We start from the raw sequence: 13,744 nt of genomic DNA, 5'->3' as shown, positions 1-13,744 counted from the left end.
GGTGTTTGGGGGAGCCCTGCTGGGGTAGACGAGGATAGGACTGAGCGGTCAGGACTGTTTTTAGATGAGAGCTGGCTCTGGGAACAGATCTAGACCTGATCCGAGTAAAGCAGGGTGTTGAGTTCTGCGGAAGTCGTCACGCAGACTCGCCTGGAGTGTGCTTGCAACCCTCCTGGGCTGGCTCTTCAGGTATGGAGCTCGGTCCCATGTGATACGTGGGACGAGGAACAAACGTGGTGACGTGTGCTAAGCAATATTTTTACGACATTCCCCTTACTGTGCTTACTAATTAACATGAATTGGACAGGTGCAGTTTTACTACCTGTGTCTCTTCTCTATGCAGGATGCTATGCTGGAAGCAGACACTGAATTTTGGATCTCAGTCTGTTGTGAGTTTAGTGTCCAGGAGCAGATACAAAGCTTGATGAATATCCTCCAGTACTTGCTGAGGTTGCCGGAGGAAAAGGAAGGTGAGAGAACGGGGGCTTACTTCCTGTTGAACTGAACGGTCGGGGGTAGGAAGGGGTGGGCAGAGACTGTGTAGAAGAGAAGCAGTGGTGACGAAACACTGAAATGTCACCATGTATAGGAGACTCAGAGAACATTCCACTATTGCGCACCAATGACATTGGCTGGATGTGTTGCATGTTCTTAGTTCTATGCCCTTCAGAGCAGAACAGCCAAGTGTATTCGAAAGATGGGTCTGGGGACTTGCGGGGACTGTTTTCTGTGTGGCCGGCTGTGGCCTGTCTTCCCTGCTCGGCCAGGCAGTGACTTGCCTTATCTTACCGTCGGCTCAGGGACAGAGCGGCAGGGGCCAGAGCACTGTGTGTGGTGACCTGCGAAGGAAGAAGTCTTCGTTTGAGTCTCTGGGACAGTGGTTTTTAAGTGGCCCACCCTGAACCCCCAACCACTGCACCCTTTTATATTGGATCCATTTGAACATGGGATTCTACAAAGTCTTAGAATTAAATGTTGAAGACTTCAGTCTGAGGTGGCCACCAAGTAAATGCCTGAGGCTTCAGAAATTAATTAGGCTCCTTGTACAGTATTTTTGGCTTCCAGTTGCTTGTCTCGGCTGCCCTCCTTTTGTTTGTTTTTCTTTTGGTCTTACACACTCTTCTCAGGGCTGCTGGGTACTTCCTTAGTAAATGTATTCATGCCTTTCACTAATTTATTTTTTTACATTTTTTTTAAAAATTGATTTCAGAGAGGGAGAGAGAGAGAGAGAGAAACATCAATGATAAGAGAGAATCATTGATCGGTTGCATCCTGCACGCCCCCCACTGGGGATTGGGCCTGCAAACCGGGCATGTGCCCTGACCGGGAATCAAACCATGAACTCCTGGTTCATAGGCCGACACTGAGCCAGGCCAGCTGGGCTTTCACTAATTTAAAAGAGGGAAAACTGAGTGTACTGGCTTAACAGGTTCTGTACCTCTCTGAGACATGTACCCCATTTCCTGTGCTCTCTGTATCTGCACTGCAGATTGAGGTCCAAGATGAGTGTGGCCACCGATTTTGTTGCTCTTTTGCAGAAACCGTTCCCAAAGCGGCATCTCCTCCGAGCGCAGCCGCAGGGGAGATGCTGCAGGTGTTCAATGTGGACGCTCACACGGGCAAGCAGCTGCGGCACCTCAAGTTCCTGTCCGTGTCCTTCATGGCCCAGCTCCTGGCTTCCAGCCACTTTATCAGAAAGGTGTGTGTTCTTCAGACGTGTGATAAGACAGTGACTGCTTTTTCTGAAGGAACTGTGTTTTAAACTAGTAAAAAGAGCTTGGTGTAGGTATCATGAAAACGTGACGCATGGTATCTTAAAATCAGGCTATGAGCTAAAGGACGATCAGCATCCCATAATTGGCAGGTAAATGAGTATTGATTTGCTATAGTTTTCTGAATCTTTGTAGTACTTTACAGATATTACCAATAGCTGTAGAATGTAATTAAATGAATAGATTGTAATTAAAATAAAGTAAGGGAAATAGAGTTATTACAATATGACGAGGGTGATCTGAACCTGATTAGATTGTAATGTCAGAAAACGGTTGCTCTGGGAAGTTTGAATTGAATAGTCTTAGGTGAATTAAGAGCCCACCTCAAATGGTTTTTATTATCAGCTGCATAATGTCCTAACGAGGCCTTCTTTACAAATTAGGTCGTTGAAAGCGGTGGTCCTCAGGCTTTAAAAGGCCTTGAACAAAGGTATGTTACGTCTTCTTTTTCCATTTTTATTTGGAAATAATTTCAAACTTTTATCAAAAACCTGGAAGAATAGTACAGAATCCTCACGCGTCTCCTGTGTTTAGTTTGCTGGAGGCGGTCCTCGGCTACATTAATGCGGTTGCACAGTCGGTGGAGAAAAACGCAGACAAGCTAACTGGGAAGTTTTGGCGAGCGCTCCTCAGTAAAGCTTACGACATGTTGGACAAGGTAGGGCTTCGTTTCTCCCTATCTTACATGCTTTGTTGCTGTTTTTATGTCCTTGTGAAATGATTCAGCAGTGTTTTACTTTAAGAATAAACCTAGCGCCCTAACCGGTTTGGCTCAGTCAGTGGGTAGAGCGTCGGCCTGCGGACTCAAGGGTCCCAGGTTCGATTCCGGTCAAGGGCATGTACCTTGGTTGCGGGCACATCCCCAGTAGGGAGTGTGCAGGAGGCAGCTGATCGATGTTTCTCTCTCATCGATGTTTCTAACTCTCTATCCCTCTCCCTTCCTCTCTGTAAAAAACCAATAAAATATATTTTAAAAACAAAACAAAACAAAAAAAAAGAATAAACCTAGCAATCACTTCTCTTAATATAATGCAGCTCAGGTTTTTCTTAGAAAAGAACTTCTTGATGACTAGAAGTAATTTTGTCGGAAAGACAGTTGTTTCTCTATCGACTATGTGAACATGAGCCTTAGCAAACACTGTGCTTTCAGAATTCAGTCATGGGACTGTGTGACGCCCCGCTTTATTCAGGTAGAAGTGGGAGGACAGTGCCTGTCAGGTGGGGTGTGAGATCTCTTAGAGGCTCCGCCGGTCCTGACGTAGGATCTGCCCAGCGTCCGGCTGAGTGACTCTGCTCCCTGGCATTGATCAGCTCACTTAGTCTGAGCATCCGTTCCTTTTTTTTTTTTTTTTTTTTTTTTTTAATAAACATGATCAGCAATGCCCTACCTGAAAGTTAGTTTAAGAATTAAATAAGAAAATGGGCTTGAACATGCCTGGCACCTAGAAGGTATTCAGTGGATAGAAATCTGTCTTGATCTCCGTTTATCTTCCCTTTTTTCTAATTGCTTTTTTGTTCATTGTAAACTGCTCTCTAGGTCAATGCCTTGCTGCCCACGGAAACATTCATTCCCGTGATTAGAGGGCTGCTGGGCAACCCCCTGCCGTCTGTCCGCCGGAAAGCGATGGACCTTCTGAACAACAAGCTGCAGCAGAAAGCGTCCTGGAAGAAGAAAACCGTAAGTGACGGCGCGTCCCACCCACTCACCGCCCTGCGGTGTCCGAGCTGCATGTAACTCCCTTACGGGTCTCCATGGTACAATCCACATACGTAGGTGGTTATCTGAATATACTGCCGTGGCATGCGTGTTTTCAAACAGGATATTCATTCTGTAGGAGTAGAGATATATGTCCTTGGAGCTCTTGGAATGAATTTCAACTCTAATAGAATTCTTGCTTGATGTGGACCACACACTGGCTCGGGGACAATTCTCATCCGCTCTCTCTGCAAACCAGGAGATGTTTCGTGTGAACTAGGAACTGCTCCCAGCACACGCATTGGCTCAGTAGCAGCAAGTCCATTGGCGGAGGTCATTGTGTGTGATCATGTGGCTCAGGCCTCTGTTGGGCAGTGTCAGCAGTAACCGTGGAAAGTGAACTGGCAGTGTCCTGGCAGCTTTAATTATTGGAAACTTTGCTGTCCTCCTCAGGTTTACCACTTCCTCAAACTGGTTCCAGTCCTTCTAGCCGTTGTGCAGCGTAGAAAAAAGGGGTCCGAAGAACAGGCGGTTAACAGACAGACAGCTCTGTACACCCTGAAGCTTCTATGCAAGAATTTCGGTGCGGAGAACCCAGAGCCTTTCATCCCGGTGCTGAACACGGCGGTGAGACTGGTCGCTCCAGAGAAGAAGGACGAGAAGAACGTGGTGGGCAGTGCCCTGCTGTGCATAGCAGAGGCGGCCTCCACCCTGGGGCCCCGGGCTGTCCCTCAGCTTCCCAGGTGCGTGGTGAGGCCCCGAGGGGGCTCAGCTGGTGGGAAGTGTCATCCCATACAGCGAAAGGTTACGGGTTCCATCCCCAGTTAGGGCACATACGGGAGGCAACTAATCAGTGTTTCTCTCTCACATTGATGGTTCTCTCTCTTTCCCGCCCTCCCTCTCTCTCTAAAATCAATGAAAACATGTCCTCGGGTGAGGATTTTTAAAAATTAATTTGCTAAAGAATTGACCTTCAAGCTGAAAAGCACACCATTCTCACTTACCTCTATGGTGTTTCTTGTCCCCGTTTTCAATCCCCTCTGACCAGCTGTCAATAGGAAGCCACAGGTAAGGCAGACTGGCTGTCAGCCTGCAGGGCACTTGGCTTCGCTGCCTGTGATGCCGAGACTGTACCCACCTGTGGGGTTCCGTGGGGCAGAGCATTGAAGGCTTTTTACACAGGGCCGGACACAAAGCAAGCGTTAAGTCAGGGGTCCTCAAACTACGGCCCTCGGGCCACATGCAAATACAAATATTGTATTTGTTCCCGTTTTGTTTTTTTACTTCAAAATAAGATATGTGCAGTGTGCATAGGAATTTGTTCATAGTTTTTTTTTAAACTATAGTCCGGCCCTCCAACGGCCTGAGGGACAGTGAACTGGCCCCCTGTTTAAAAAGTTTGAGGACCCCCGCGTTAAGTGGAAAGGCGTTATTTTTTAAATGAGCGCTGTCAATACTATAGGCACCGGGACACGTCTTGCTCTTTGTCACGGAAGCTGTGTAGACGATGTTTTGGGTAATGTGGGCACCAGTGTGGGATTTTTTTCATAATGACTTATCCTCCCTTCTCTACTGTTTCCGCTTTAAGTTAGTCTAAAACGTGTTCTTTCTTCCTAGCCTGATGCCCTCATTGCTGACAACAATGAAGAACACCAGCGAGCTGGTCTCCGGCGACGTCTACCTGCTTAGCGCCTTAGCGGCCCTGCAGAAGGTGGTTGAGACTCTCCCCCACTTCCTCAGCCCCTACCTGGAAGGCGTCCTGGCACAGGTGAGCCCCGAGACCACAGGTGCTATGTGAGGGAGCGGAAAAAGGAAAGTCACACACTTAATCATTTTGTTTGTTTTTAACTTTAATTATTTCTGAAAAGAAGGGCCTTGTTATTCCTAAATGTGTGCCTTCTCTCCCATGTCATCGTGCCTCCTACTTAGCCCTGACATTGAAAAGGTGTCATTTTTGCCATGAGGCTGGTCTCTTGATTGGGCAGAATGTAGTTATTGCTCTTTTTTTCCCTGAGAGGTTTGGCGTTGAGCTGGCAGAGCTGCCTTTATTACTTCCTGTAGGACCGGGTGCGTCCGGCTCTCCTGTTGGAGGCCTCCTGCAGTGCAGTGCAGAGCTTGCTGCAAACGGTGGGCCGGTGGCATTTCCAACGGAAAATGCCCAAGAATGGCCCCACACCTGTTCTGTTCTCTCGGTCGTTTGCCATTTACAACTTCCTTGATGCGAATGATTTAACCAGCGCTTGAAATGTACAGAAAGGGGCCTCTCCCCTGAGGGGCCTGCTAAGTTTGCTAGCAAGAAGGAGCTCAGGTTCTCATGGCGCTGGCTTCCTGTCCTGAGAACATCGCGAGTCTGAGTGCTCGGACCACTCACCCAGGTCCCCAAGTCCCGCTGGGAAAGAGGCACCCGTCCATTTGCATCTGCAGACGGTCAGGGTTGGCTGGGAAGGGAACGCTCTGGCAAACGGGCACCGAGCCTTCCCAGCCACTAGCATCTGGGCTGTCTTCCCGAGTCATCACTGCGACTCTGCAGACGTTCTCACTGAGCCACAGAGGCCTAGATCACTGTCTTTCTGTTTCCGTAGGTGATTCATTTGGAGAAAATCACGAGTGAAATGGGTGCTGCCTCCCAGGCTAACGTCCGTCTCACGTCTCTGAAAAAGACACTGGCCACCACTCTGTCCCCCCGCGTCCTGCTGCCGGCCATCAACAAAACGTACAAGCACACCCAGAAGGACTGGAGGGTGAGATCTGTCGGGGTTGGACTTTGGGGCGGGGAGGTGCGGTGCTGACAGGTTCCCCTTCATAATGAACTTGGAGTGTGAAGAACTGGCCCCTCTCTCTGCTGTGTTCTTGGTAGAACCACATGGGTCCGTTTATGAGCATCTTGCAAGAGCACATCGGGGTCATGAAGAAGGAAGAGCTCACCTCCCATCAGTCTCAGCTCACCACGTTTTTCCTGGAGGCCCTGGACTTCCGAGCACAGCACCCTGAGGTCAGCTTAGAGCCACTCCCCCCAATCCTGAACGCACCTGCTGAGAGCCAGCCCAGAGCTAGCTGTGAGCTGTTCTACTGGCCAGAAGTATGGAAAGCTGGATGTCAGAACTCTGCCTAATAAAACAGCTCTTTTGTTTTCAGAATGATCTGGAAGAAGTTGGAAAAACAGAAAGCCATATCATCGACTGCCTGGTAGCTATGGTTGTCAAACTTTCCGAAGTCACATTCAGACCCCTGTTTTTCAAGGTGAGCTTGCTTCCGCCCTGTCTGCTCTGTGCTCCTCTCAGTAACAAGATGTGTAGAATAAACTCCTACTTCTCTCTCTTTTTAGCTGTTTGATTGGGCCAAGACAGAGGACGCCCCAAAGGACAGACTGTTGACGTTTTACAACTTGGCAGATTGCATTGCCGCAAAACTGAAAGGGCTCTTTACTCTGTTCGCCGGCCACTTGGTGAAGCCTTTTGCCGACACCTTGAACCAGGTGAACATCTCCAAAACAGGTTGGTAGCTGACTCCAGCTCGTTGACACCTTGCTCTGTGTGCCTCGAACAAGCTCGGGAAGTATAGTAAGTCTAAAGGGTGGGTGTTTCATGCTGTAGTCGGTGGTCAGGCCCTGAAGTATCTGCTTTCGCGTCATGAGAAGGGTCATGAGTTAACTGAAAGGAGGAATCACTTACCCGAGAGCCCACCCACGGTGCCACCCTCATCCTGAGCTTGCTTTCTAGATGGAGGAGGAAATGCCCTCTTGATTGTAGTTCTGTCGATACTGATTTTGAATGTAAACGTTGGAGATTCAATTGTGACATTGTTTTCATTTTTACTCTCCCCCCTCCTACAGATGAAGCGTTTTTTGACTCTGAAAATGACCCTGAAAAGTGCTGCTTGCTCTTACAGTTTATCTTGAGCTGTTTACATAAAATCTTCCTTTTTGACACCCAGCACTTTCTAAGTAAAGAGAGAGCTGAAGCCTTGATGATGCCTCTGGTGGACCAGGTAACCAAGTCAGACCATCTTTTAACTTCTCATTTTTTGTGGATTTAACTTATCTTCATTGGTGGTGCTACTTTTGAATTTTTCACATGAAAGGCACAATGTCAGGTCTAATGTGGCAGTCGCCAACCGGTGGTCCGCGGACCACTAGTGTTCCGTGAGGTCCAAAAGATTGGTGACCGCTGGTCTAATGGTTAAGTTTTTAATTTGTTAAAACTGTTTCATTGAGAATGGTGGGGGTGTGGCCGTCCTCTGGCTCTGAGATGCTCTGGGGAGAGGGGTGCTAAGGCTGAGGTCTGTGTGAGCTCCCGAAGGCAGTCAACTTCCTAGACAGTGTTAGAACAGCACCCGGTGTTGAGCCCGTCATGAGGACAGTAGAATATTGTTTATACGTTGGGTATTTTTTCAAACAGAATGAGCCCTGTCGCTCAAAGTCCTTTTCTCTCTCCTCAGCTGGAGAACCGGCTGGGAGGAGAAGAGCGGTTCCAGGAGCGGGTGACGAGGCACCTGGTCCCCTGCATCGCCCAGTTCTCGGTGGCCATGGCCGACGACTCCCTCTGGAAGCCCCTCAACTACCAGGTCCTGCTGAAGACGAGAGACTCCTCGCCCAAGGTCAGGAGCCGCGGTGGCAGCACTGGTGCCAGCACTGTGCCCGGTGTTCTCACCATGTAGCCCAAACAGCTATCGCGCGGTCACGGCTGTGCAACCGTGGTAACTAGCGGGACAAACACGGCTGCTCATCTTCTAGCACCAGCGGGCAGGCTGTGCCGGACACAAGTTTGTGCCTGCCTGCGTTTTTGGGTTTTACTTCCGGGTTATCTATAAATAACAGCAGTCCTCCCCGGCCCCTATAGTGTGTGTGTGGCATGAACACTCAAATACTTTTAATACTTCTGCACTTTTTTTTTTTAAATATATTTTATTGATTTTTTACAGAGAGGAAGGGAGAGAGATAGAGAGTTAGAAACATCGATCAGCTGCCTCCTGCACATCTCCCACTGGGGATGTGCCCGCAACCCAGGTACATGCCCTTGACCGGAATCGAACCCGGGACCCCTCAGTCCGCAGGCCGACGCCCTATCCACTGAGCCAAACCGGTTTCGGCTACTTCTGCACTTTTAAATCTTGAGAAGACGTGAAGTGATTCCTTGTGCTTTTATTTTAAACACTTAAGTGTCTCTGTTTCCAGAGACCAATGCTCTGAGCTTGTGCACAGACTTTCCTTTGGGTGAGAGTGTATCTCAGGCCGAGGGGTCTGTGGGAAATGGAAGGTAGGTGTAGCTGGTGACACCCACTGACATGGGGGTCAGAGTGCGGAACACAGTTCAGGTTGCCTGTATGACAAACAGATCCCAAACTGTTCAGTAACCTGGCATCCTAGGTGAAAGCCGAATGGACATAAAGTGAAATAAACTCATATTAAAGAACATTTTGTTTTTAAGATACTAGTTTTTACCAACCTTTACTTTTGGTTCCCTCAGGTTCGATTTGCGGCCCTCATTACCGTTCTCGCACTGGCGGAGACGCTGAAGGAGAATTACATCGTCTTGCTGCCAGAGTCCATTCCTTTCTTAGCTGAATTGATGGAAGGTAATTTCCAATGAAAAAGCAAATGTGGGTGCAGTGGGATAGCTTGGCTCGACTGGGGACCTGGGAGGCCGGGTTCCTGTTTGAGTGGGGTGGCGGGAAGAGATTAGGAGATGGCCTTTCCTTTGCCTTTCCCTCACACGTGTATTTTGGCTGCAGATGTAGCCTATTGTAGCACGATGTCTAGGGCATTGCGGCAGCCTAGGACAGCTTCCTGTTCACAGCGACCAGCGTCCACTCCGCGCTGGGCATGGTCCTCATTATCCTCAGGACGTAGATGCCGTTACAGTGCCCGTTTCACAAAGGAAAGAACTAGAGGCTTTAGGGATTAAGTAACTTGATGAACTAACAAAGCACGTGTGACAGTGGAGCTGGGGTGGGAGCCAGGTGTGTGCGGTGTGGACACGGGGCCCAGGAAGCACCAGGCACAGCGCAGCCCAAGGAATGACAGTGGGGCTTCCCCCTAAGCCGGGGGTGGAGGCAGGGAGGCCACGCTTTCACGGTCATGATCCACGGCTCATCTCCACAAAGGACATGCACCTGGTTCTTATGGCCCGGAGTGCAGCACTGCCAGGAATTGGGAATTTTCTTGTGGGGCCTCTCTTGGGTTCTGTCTCCCAGGCCTAAGACCCCGGGCAGGGAGGAAGGCACAGGAATGCGGAGGCTCCCAGGTGCCTCCGCTTCTCTGATGTGCTTCCCCGTCTGCTGACTGGTGGTCAGAGACGGGGGGATGCCTGGATGAGGCGGTGGGAACCGGGGCCGGAAGCTGACCCGTGTCCTTTCACTTCTAGATGAGTGTGAAGAGGTGGAGCATCAGTGCCAGCGGACAGTGCAGCAGCTGGAGGCCGTCCTGGGGGAGCCGCTGCAGAGCTACTTCTAACCGGAGAGGGGTTCGCACTCTGTTCAGAGTTCGGATTTGTATTTTATATTTTTATCTGGGGTGTTTGGTGCCATGTTCGTTTTGGTGCCTTCACACCAACGTGGACTTGACAAGATTCCTCCCTGGTTTGTACTCCACCCAGCCCCTCCTGCCATCTGTACAGAATTGCAAAGAGTAAATGACACGTGGTGGTTTGATACAGGCGGCTGTGTTGTTTCAACGTTTATTAGTCCTTCCTGACTGTGCTGGTACAGCAGGTCTCATCCTCGCGCCCAGCTGACCGTACCCACTGGACTGCAGGGGCAACCCTTAGCTCTTCGGTAAAGGAATGTCTTACGCACCCGGTAGCCAGGTCAGATTCACTCAAAGCAGTACATTTTCTTCAAGAAAGTGAGTTATTCGGCTTTCAACAAGAATGCTTTTGACTGTGTAAAGCCATTTGGGCTTTTACTTTCATTTTGGGTAGATAACACTCAGCCTTGATTTTTGTGTGTGCCCATAGAGGGCAGTAGTTCTGGAATGTATTTTTCACTCAGGACAATGATTATCTCCTTTATCTTTCGGCCTTTCGCGCGGGCGGAGGGAGTGGAGGCTACAGGCTGTTTCTGAAACAGCTACACCTGACAGATGCACCAACCGGAAGCCCCCCACCACTCCCCCCTCCCCCCGCCCCAGGAGTAGGAGGAGGACTTTCCCACTGGTGGTAACCAAGAGTCACTTGTATGAGAGAGAATCGGATTTTTTTGAAGTTCTCTAATCCGTATATGTCACAGTGACAGTCGTGACAAAGAAGCAAAAGGCTGACATGCGGTTTAGAGACACATATATTCTCTTCAAGGAAAGTCTTAGTAAGGTTCAGTCATAAATGCTAATAGCTTCACTTCAAAAACATCTTAAGATTTCGTATTCAGTCCTTTGTTTTACAATCTCCATGTAACATGAACTATTGGACTTAGAGGAAAATCTGTCATGCAATCTTTCAGGAAGAAAAAAAATAACCCTGGGATTCTAGAGTCTTCTTGCCCTCCCGCCCCCATCAATGTTTTTTGAGTTTGGCAAGATTCGGCATAATAAACTAACAGGAAAACGTGGGAAAGAATGCTAGAAGTTTCTACACTGAGCGGGTACTTTAATATATATATATATTGGTAATAGTATTCTTTTTAGTATATTGGTATTAAAAAATAACGAATATCTGTTATGAAAATACTCCTAAATCCTGGCAGAATCCAGCTCAGCAATTTAATATGACAAATGATCTGGCTGATGGAGCTTTTTACCTCCCCACTCCCAAGCCTCTTAAATTTCCTGAAACAAGATCTGACATGTAAGAATTCTGCAAAGAATTCTGCCAACTCGTTTCAAAGAATCATAGGAAAAATTACAGAAATGCAACACTTAACTTGCTGATACAGGTTTGATTTAATCACTCAGATAGAACAATGTTTGATCTCAGCCTAGTGATGGACTAATCTGGAAAAGCAGAGAGGTGGTGTCGCTTTGCATGCAGACAACGAACAGGTGTTTATGTTGCCTCTCTGCGTTGGTCTATTTCACTTTCTGGTAGGGCCTGTTTCATAAACATTAAATCAATTCTTAACTTTGCTTTGTGACCCATACACATTTGCAAATTGAATTCCTCTCACTTCTACTTTAAACTCTCTGTACAGGTATGTGCAGACCTTTAACTCACCCTACATTCATAAAAAAAATATTCTACAGTAACCACTTACTGGTACAAAAGTATTGTGATTGACATCAAGTGAATTTCAACACCATTTGTTTTTGTTGCTTTTGCTTCGTTTTGTTGCCTTAATCTCTGTGCCGTGTTCATAGTGTTAATGATTTGGTGGTGCTTACAGTTAGATGCTTATTATGTTAAAGGGAACTGCCAGGTGTAAGTTGCTATCAACTCCTCAGCTGTGGGGATGAGAAAAGGCTCCTTAAGAATGTGGTCCCTGGGGCTGTAGTAGTGTCTTCTATAATTAATGTCTTAGGTGATTTAATAGCTGAGTCATTCCAAGGCCCTGGTGAGTGTATCTAACCTGCAGTGGCACAAGGGCAGACAGAAGAGCATAAGGAACATGGTTTTGGACACCACTGTACATCCATCCCAGCTCCCAGCACGGTGCTGGCAAAGGCAGTGCTCGATGCACGTTTGCTGCTGTATAGAACAGGCACCTCACCAGTGCCTGGTGACTCGTGAAGCGAGGTATAAACAGGCGGGTGGGGAGAGAGGAGGAGGCCTGAATAATGCATAAGCTGCTGCTGCCTCCAACTTCCTCCTCCTGCGCTAGACGGAGCCTCCTGCATGACAGGTCTGAACACCAGGAGGACTAATACTGCGGAAGCTCATCTTAACTATACACACAGGTAGTATGGTCGTGAGATGCATTTTAACCAGGCCAGTGTCACGTAAGCCATTCTGTATTTCAGTTTTTGTGGTGGTCGTGCCAGCTACCAGCTCCTTACTTCCAGCAGCTGGATGTCTCCGTCAACCTCCAGGGTGTCGATGCTGGGGAGCTCTTTAAACCTGTGCTTGTACTCCAGGCTGTGGACGCCATTCACCGCAACCTTGAACTCTTTAACATCACAGTAAATTATCATCTGAAAGGAAAGGATGCGCAACCTTAGTGCTTCCCTTGGTTTAAAAATCTGAGTTTCTTGTACAAATAGGACTCGCTTCCTGGAAGAAAGGGCTGCCACCCAAAGCTGTGTGTGACCAACAGGGGTGATGGCAGTGCAGGCAGTTTCATGGTCCCCGTGTCTTCATATCCTCGGGGCGTTAAAAATATCACCCCAGGACTGAGACAAGGTTCCTGCTAAAATTCCTATTAACTAACAGTGCTATCCAGTTTTTGACATGACAACAAATGTCCAATAATTCCATTCTACTGGGTTTGCCATTGGCACTGACTGTCTATGTTATAAATAGGACATTGAAAATACAATCTCAAAATAAAACACCCACACACACAGCTGCAAAGTAGGGCTTGACCTGCACGGACCATCTGTCTGACCCCTGCTCCCAGGATCCTTTTCCCTATCCCCTTTTCAAAATATGATCTTACCTCAAAGTACATCCCAGGACTAAATGGGAAACAGGTAATATTTCTCTCTTCTTCTCCCCAGGACTCTTGAAGGAAAGAATTCCTTATAAATGCTTTACTATTCAGGCGCGGGTTCAAGTGGAGAGCAATATCCTTTGATTTTCCTGATATCAGATCAACATTAAAGCTTTTAAGACAAAAAAAATAAAATTTAGTCAACTAGAAGAGAGTAGTGCACTTTCTGAAATTTAACAAGCAGAACTGAACTCTGATTATAATTACACAAAATATAAGTATGCATATGGACATAGAAACACGAAAGGTGAAATGAAACTGTCAATTCCAAGTTAGCATTCCATAGATAATGTTATTTGTAAAATGAAGATGGAAAAAAAAAACACATTAAAATCAATGTTGAGGGTACGGATCTGGTTAGGAGGAAGCTGGGGGTTTAGAAGAATAAGCCAAGTGATTTCTTCAGCTGCGGGGGGGGGGCAGGGTCCTGTCAAGAAGGGATTCTCATGTCTGTGTGTTTCAAGCTTTCAGAATCCGAATATCCCTGGAGAAGGTCCGTAAAGCAGACGTTTTACAAGTTACATGACAAGAGGGGCCCTAACAAGAGCTACAGGACCTCCCAGGGGTGCCCTGGATTCTGCCAGGGAAGGAGGGCCACCCTGAGTCTGGCACAACATTAGGATTTAGTCCTGGTTCTGCCACCAACTAGTGAGCAGCCTGAGTTCCTCTTTATTACCCGCACCTTTCAGCTGAGGACTGG

The 13,744-nt window shown here is 47.8% G+C and overlaps 2 protein-coding genes across 2 annotated transcripts in view; one reads left to right on the top strand and one right to left on the bottom strand.

Moving 5' to 3' along the window:
* Positions 1–10,121, top strand: part of HEATR1 (HEAT repeat containing 1) — a 35,152-nt gene extending 25,031 nt beyond the window's left edge. Inside the window, exons 31-45 of the mRNA XM_023744552.1 lie at positions 344–470; positions 1,539–1,699; positions 2,156–2,202; positions 2,307–2,430; positions 3,310–3,450; positions 3,922–4,154; positions 5,086–5,236; positions 6,051–6,209; positions 6,326–6,460; positions 6,604–6,708; positions 6,794–6,962; positions 7,301–7,455; positions 7,906–8,064; positions 8,934–9,042; positions 9,831–10,121. Coding sequence (XP_023600320.1) covers positions 344–470; positions 1,539–1,699; positions 2,156–2,202; positions 2,307–2,430; positions 3,310–3,450; positions 3,922–4,154; positions 5,086–5,236; positions 6,051–6,209; positions 6,326–6,460; positions 6,604–6,708; positions 6,794–6,962; positions 7,301–7,455; positions 7,906–8,064; positions 8,934–9,042; positions 9,831–9,919 — 2,064 coding nt within the window. The 3' untranslated portion in view covers positions 9,920–10,121. The remainder of the gene's footprint in view (positions 1–343; positions 471–1,538; positions 1,700–2,155; positions 2,203–2,306; positions 2,431–3,309; positions 3,451–3,921; positions 4,155–5,085; positions 5,237–6,050; positions 6,210–6,325; positions 6,461–6,603; positions 6,709–6,793; positions 6,963–7,300; positions 7,456–7,905; positions 8,065–8,933; positions 9,043–9,830) is intronic.
* A 604-nt stretch (positions 10,122–10,725) lies between these two features.
* LOC102433001 (galectin-8-like) overlaps positions 10,726–13,744 on the bottom strand; it is an 8,829-nt gene continuing 5,810 nt past the window's right edge. Inside the window, exons 8-9 of the mRNA XM_006103240.3 lie at positions 12,991–13,188; positions 10,726–12,526 (exon numbers count right to left, since the gene is read on the bottom strand). Coding sequence (XP_006103302.1) covers positions 12,377–12,526; positions 12,991–13,188 — 348 coding nt within the window. The 3' untranslated portion in view covers positions 10,726–12,376. The remainder of the gene's footprint in view (positions 12,527–12,990; positions 13,189–13,744) is intronic.

The sequence above is a fragment of the Myotis lucifugus genome, unplaced genomic scaffold (assembly GCF_000147115.1).
Source record: "Myotis lucifugus unplaced genomic scaffold, Myoluc2.0 scaffold_473, whole genome shotgun sequence".
Taxonomy (NCBI): domain Eukaryota; kingdom Metazoa; phylum Chordata; class Mammalia; order Chiroptera; family Vespertilionidae; genus Myotis; species Myotis lucifugus.
Note: the sequence above shows the minus strand (reverse complement) of the source record. Positions and strands in the feature narration are given on the sequence as shown.